This window comes from Podarcis vaucheri (genome assembly GCF_965113315.1).
Source record: "Podarcis vaucheri genome assembly, chromosome: 2".
Classification (NCBI taxonomy): Eukaryota; Metazoa; Chordata; class Lepidosauria; order Squamata; family Lacertidae; genus Podarcis; species Podarcis vaucheri.
Genome location: NC_138760.1, coordinates 105,159,260 through 105,165,259, shown reverse-complemented (window position 1 = coordinate 105,165,259; position 6,000 = coordinate 105,159,260). Strand labels below are relative to the sequence as shown.

Sequence of the window (6,000 nt, the reverse complement as noted above, 5' to 3'; positions counted from 1 at the left end):
TCCCTAAAATGCAGTTCAGTTTGCCCTTTAATCCATCCAGTCCTTTAAGCTGTTAACTTTCCCTCATACTGTAATTTAATAGGGTGGGTGGGAGCCGCTTCATTATCTATCAATTATCCTTTATAACGTGCTCTCTTTTAAAGGGTGTATAAACATTGCTTAATGGCACACATACACGCACTACTAAATATGCCATAACACAATAAAGATAAAACATCACCCACACACACGACCAACAGGTATTTCTCGTCTACAGTCCAAAATGGATTATAGGCATCCTTCTGTTATTAAAAAAAAATTTATTAAATATTTCTTAGTTTACAAAAATACGTGCATTGTCTCTTTTTTCCAAGTTGTGTTTTCTACAGATCGGTTTCCTTTGTAGTGAGACATTAGCACTACTGTACATGCCGTATTAGAACGGTCAAGCGACAGAGGAAGGTGCCAAGGGCACAGAAAAGAGGGCAACTGCTTCACCGCGGCTTCGCTTTCCGACGCCGCGCACGCGCCTGATGTAAGCGTTCAGCCGTGTGAACTCTTCGTTAGCAGAAGCTGATTGGGCAAGCGCTGGTCATGTGACAGGCCAGGGGGTGGGGCGGAAGGTTTCAATATGGCTGCGCCCATGTGCAACGAGTATCGGGTGTGTTTACAGCGTGCGGCTGACGTTTTGTGCGCACATGGATCGAGGGGACTTCTTGGTTTCCCTGACGGTGAGAGAAGGAAACGCAAGCAGCGTTGCCGGATTCAATTAAGGAAAGGGTGGGGCGGCGGTGGTGGGCATGAACGACCCGGTTGTGAGATTTTGTTCAGCCTAAAGGCATTTACAGAATTGACCCCCCTAAACTGGAATAAAAAAAATAAAAAACTTGTCCGGTACGGTAGCACCTTAGAGACCAACTTAGGTTGTTCTGGGTATAAGCTTTCGTGTGCATGCACTCTTCTTCAGATACCTAAACTGGGATCCTAAACTGCGTTCAAGGTTTTGTGCGTACAAACTGCCCTGTCAGTCTGTTTGGCAGAGATCTTGTTTTGCTTTGCTAACTATCCTCAATGTGTCTAGCTTGGCTTGTTTGTGTGGGCTTCCTGAAGAATCTTAAACGTTCTGGGAGCCTCCAGGTTTGTTCTCCATCTTGTGGTAGGTGATCAGAACGGCAGAGTGGTGGTAGAAGTCGGGCTTACTCCTAAGTAAGCATGGTTAGGATCGGAGCCTGTGTTTGTGTGTGCGTGCGCATTGAGGAAAGGAATTCAAATTATGTAGTTATGGCTGATTACAGATATGTGATGAGAAGCTAGAAGGATGTTGCTTGTCAAGTGATGGTTAAAAAACCCACTTACAGTGCCATTCTATCTATGCCTGTGTACTCAAAAGTAACCCCCACTGAGTTCAATAAGACTCTGGAAAACTGGAAATTTAAGATTGCAGGATTTGCAGCCTTAACTCTGTAGGTTGTCAGAGCAGTGTATACGGGAAACTAGTATGTATGGCTCAGTGTGAGGTAGAGAGCATTACAGTGTAGTTCTAACAATGTCTTCTCAGAAGTAAGTCCTATCAAAGTCAGTTGGGTTTACTCACAGGTAAGTGGGATTAGGGTTGCATCTGTAAACCATAAACATAGGTTGGATAGAACCCTGCTTTGAGCAAATTCTCAAGTTTTCCACTACAGATTGTTCTCCTTTTTTCAAGAATACCAATCTCTACAGAATAAAATTGCAGAAGTGTGTAAGGATATGAATAAGGGATGATTTCTGGGTATGAATATGCATACCTGACTTTTTTCTTGGCAGTTTTCTTGTTTGAGGAGAACATATATAAAATATTAATTTTTTAATTTGTGATTCATGGCACTATACTGAGTAGCTCTTGGAGGTCTAGAAAGATTTAACAATCCAATCCTTAGCAGATTTTTTTGGAAGAAGTTCAATACAATTTATTTTCTTACAGTTGCAGGCTTCATGCAAATTTGGGGAGGATTTGCAGGCCCCCAAGCAACATTTTATCAGCTCCATTACAGACTAGTAGCTTTATATCCATTGTAACACATCCTGCATTTATTTGTGTAATAACATGGAATTGGATAAGTAAATAACATGACCAAAACAACAACAACAAAAAACCCAAAGCCAAACAAACCCCATACTGTACTATAGGCCTAATCTATAATTTAGCCTGACTTTTCTCCCCCACACAGTAAAGGACTTGCGTGGCCTCTTCCTTGCTGAGCATTTTGGACTATCAGGTTCCTGTTTAATTCTACTGATTTTCATTCTCTTTCCTTGTACCATTTGGGAAAACAATTGGCATTTGGTGGCTTTTAGTTATAACCAACCGCCAGCTTGGGAGCATGCCTTGTAAATCTATGTTTTTTATCCAGTTTTAGAAAAACAAATGTATTGTAAAATAAAATTAACAAAAATTAGAAACATTGAACATATTATGTTGCCAATTTGGCATAACATTCTATCACCTCAATGAAAATAGCAAGTTTAAAAGCTCTTTGCCTTGTGTGTGCGATTTCAGCCAGCCACCAAGCATGTAAAGCTGAAATTGTGCAAGTTAAATGCGCACAAGAAGTGAGTCAGCTGTATAACAACTAATTAAAGTAATAATTGACCATCGCTATTTCTCAGTTCTCCATTTGTAAGTTGAGAATATGTTCTTATGAAGCTACATTATACTATTTAGCAGCAAGGTCAACTTATAGTCACACCCTATCAGACGCTGGCGTTTTATTGTTTTCTCTGACTGTCAAGGTTTTGGCAAAGCTGTTTCCCTTAAGTTCCTTTTAAAATGATGGAGATTGAACCTGACAGCATGCAGCAGATCATTCACTGTGCTACGGGCTCTCCTCAAACATTTTTGAAGTTTAACAGGTCCAGGCTCCTCACCATCACAGCCCTGAAGCAGACCCAAACTAGAAACTCTACACACAAAAGGTGACAGAACACATTCGCCTTGAGCTGCAAAGGCAATTGCATGCAAATATTTCTATTTATCAGCTTTCAAGCTGCAGATGTAGCATTGCAAAGGGGGTGACTAAATCCCCTTGTTGTGATAAAAACAAAACAAAAAACCATTACGGTTTTCCACAGATGGAACAAGCAGCTAGATATTTGTGCTCTCCTGCAGATGCTCCATTAGCCACTTCATGAATTTAAATTACGTTTAAGATACAGAAGTTTGAAATCCAAAGAAGCAATTAGTAACTTTTGATTCATGCTTTTTGCCAGGTGGCTAGATTAAAATCGGATCAATTTTGTTTTCTCCCTTTTTAATCACTTGTTACAGATAAGAATTGTGATGGAGAAGAAGCTAGAAGGATATAACTTGCAGGGGGCTGCAAAATCAATGCATGCAAAATAGCCAAGCTGATTAGAAGAGTAATTAACTTATTGATTAAAACTTTAACTGTAGCAAGTGAGTCCCTCTTGAATGGTATGGAAAAGAATATCGGAAGTGGGGGTGGCTTCCCAGGGCCTCTGCTATCAAGATATTCAGCAGTACTTTGTGAGCTGAAATTAATTACTGTTTGATTTATTTTCAAAGAAAATGAACATTTGATGTATCTTTGGGCCTTGGTTTGGAAGAACATGCTGCTGATGTGTGTGTATGTATGTGTTTTAAGACAACACCATTTAATTTTGCAATGTGGTAAGGAAGTCTTGCAGGTATCTTATCAACATTTTAGTAGCTTATTGAAATCCTTATTAGCCCACCTAATACACATTACACTTTGAAGATGGCTTGGGAACTGCAGCTGGTTCAGAATGCAGCAGTTAAAATGCTTGTGGGTGGCAGGTGATCCTATCACACCAATTCCTTACTATTTATATTGGCTTCCTGATCATTTCTAAGCCCAATTTAAAGTGCTGGTTTTGGCCTTCAAGGGCACAAGTGATTGAGGGTGAACCTGTGGCCCTCCAGATATTGCCTGTCATCCCTGACCATTGGTCAAGTTGGCTGTGACTGATGGGACTTGTAGTTCAGCAACACCTGGAGGGCCACAAGTTCATCTTCCTTCCTAAATGGTTTGGACCGGGTTATCTGAAGGACTCTCTGCACCTGTATAAACCTGCCAGAACTTTAAGATTTGCACCAGAGGCCTTGCTCTTTCTCGCCCACCGGTGAAAGCTGTTAGACTGGAGGGAACCAAGAACAGGGCCTTTTCACTTGTGACCCTGTACCATTAACATTCCCTTCCTAGAGAAATGCCAAAGGCCTTAAAGTCATTTTTATTCCAGCCTGTGTCCGTCTGAATTTTGTGTGCTGTTCTTTTAAACCATGTTATTGCTGCTGCTTACAAATTAAGGGGTTGGTGGAGTATTTTATTGCTGCAATGGTTGTAGCGATGTTTTGTTTCTAACTTTGTGAAAACCACCTTGTGAGGACAGTGTGCCCTAAAGGGTGGCTTAAAAATCTTCTAAATAAATAAATAGCTTCTTGGTATATTTTGTTTGGCCAGTTGGTAATGTAGTCTTGTCTGACCTGCCTGTGTCTTAATTTGAATCGGTTAAAAATGGCTGCATGAGAGAGATACTATACACAGGGCCTGTGTTGGTCCTATTTATGATTTGGTGCTTATTATAATGCTATCAATTCATAAACATTAGCTATCTGTTCATGTCCCTTTGTTGCTGTTCCTGCATACTTGTATTCTACAGCAATTTCTTATGCTAACGGCATATCCTTTCAACTACAAGAAAGAAGATTCCACCTAAACATTAGGAAGAACTTCCTGACAGTAAGAGCTGTTCGACAGTGGAATTTGCTGCCAAGGAGTGTGGTGGAGTCTCCTTCTTTGGAGGTCTTTAAGCAGAGGCTTGACAACCATATGTCAGGAGTGCTCTGATGGTGTTTCCTGCTTGGCAGGGGGCTGGACTCGATGGCCCTTGTGGTCTCTTCCAACTCTATGATTCTATGATTCTATAATATGTGCATATCATCAAATTTGCAGATGACACCAAACTGGGAGGGGTAACTAATGCCACGGAAGACAGAATTGGGATTCAAAATGACCGTAACAGATTGGAGAACTGGGTCTTCACTAACAAAATGAATTTCAATAGGGGCAAATGTTAGGCAGGAATAACCAACTGTACAAATATAAGATGTGGGGCACCTGGCTTACTAGTAGTACATGTGAAAAGGATCTAGGCGTTTTTAGGGGACCACAAGTTTAATATGAGTCAACAGTGTGATGTAGTAGCAAAAAAAGGCTAATGCTATTGTAGGCTGCATCAACAGAAGTATAGTGTCCAGATCAAAGGAAGTAATACTCTATTCTGCCTTGGTCCGACCACACCTGAAATACTGTGCCCTGTTCTGGGCATCACAATTTAAGAAGGTTGTTGACAAGCTGGAATGCGTGCAAGAGGAGGGCAACCAAGATGATAAAGGGTCTGGATACAATTTTAATCTGTCTTTGAAAATGTTGTTCAGCAGTACTAGTGGGTGACTAGTACTCTTAAAAAAAAAATCAAAATCCCTACTAGCCCTTGTGGAAAGAAAGTTATGGGGCAAAATGTACAGGTACTGTCAAAGAGATTTCTGTGAAATGAAAGTGAGTGGGGTGTGGCCACCTTTTCTATTTTTCCTGGTAGTGATGAATGTTCCCTGCCGCTATTAGATAGCAAGTTCCCCCCTTCCTCTGTGTGTATGTGTGAGCAATATTGTGTGAACTCCAGAATCAGGACCAGCAAGGATAAGGTTATTGGGGGTGGTTCTCCCTCTGGTTTTGTTTTATGCTATGCTCCAGGTTCTAAAACTATGGCTTAGAGTTGGCTTAATATCCTGTTTTGCTTGCAAACTGTTAAAGCAGCGTTTCCAGGTTTGCCCTTAAATGGAAGCTAGGGGTAAAACCTGAAACCTGGTTTGTTCAGCTGCTTGAACAAAGGGAGGAGAAAAGCAGCAGAAATGAGGCTCTGTGTGCCATTGCACGACGTGTACATTTTCTGGTTTATTAAACTGAGAAATTAATCATGTGAACCTGCCAGTATTCTGTC

The 6,000-nt window shown here is 41.0% G+C and overlaps 1 protein-coding gene across 4 annotated transcripts in view; it reads left to right on the top strand.

Moving 5' to 3' along the window:
- The first annotated feature begins 589 nt into the window (after positions 1-589).
- SLC25A26 (solute carrier family 25 member 26) overlaps positions 590-6,000 on the top strand; it is a 140,029-nt gene continuing 134,618 nt past the window's right edge. For all 4 annotated transcript variants that reach the window (XR_014216082.1, XM_082210653.1, XM_082210652.1 and 1 more), the window contains exon 1: positions 590-710. Coding sequence is in view for 3 of the 4 variants with exons in the window: in XM_082210653.1 (XP_082066779.1) it covers positions 678-710 (33 nt within the window). In the remaining variant the exon portion in view is untranslated. The remainder of the gene's footprint in view (positions 711-6,000) is intronic.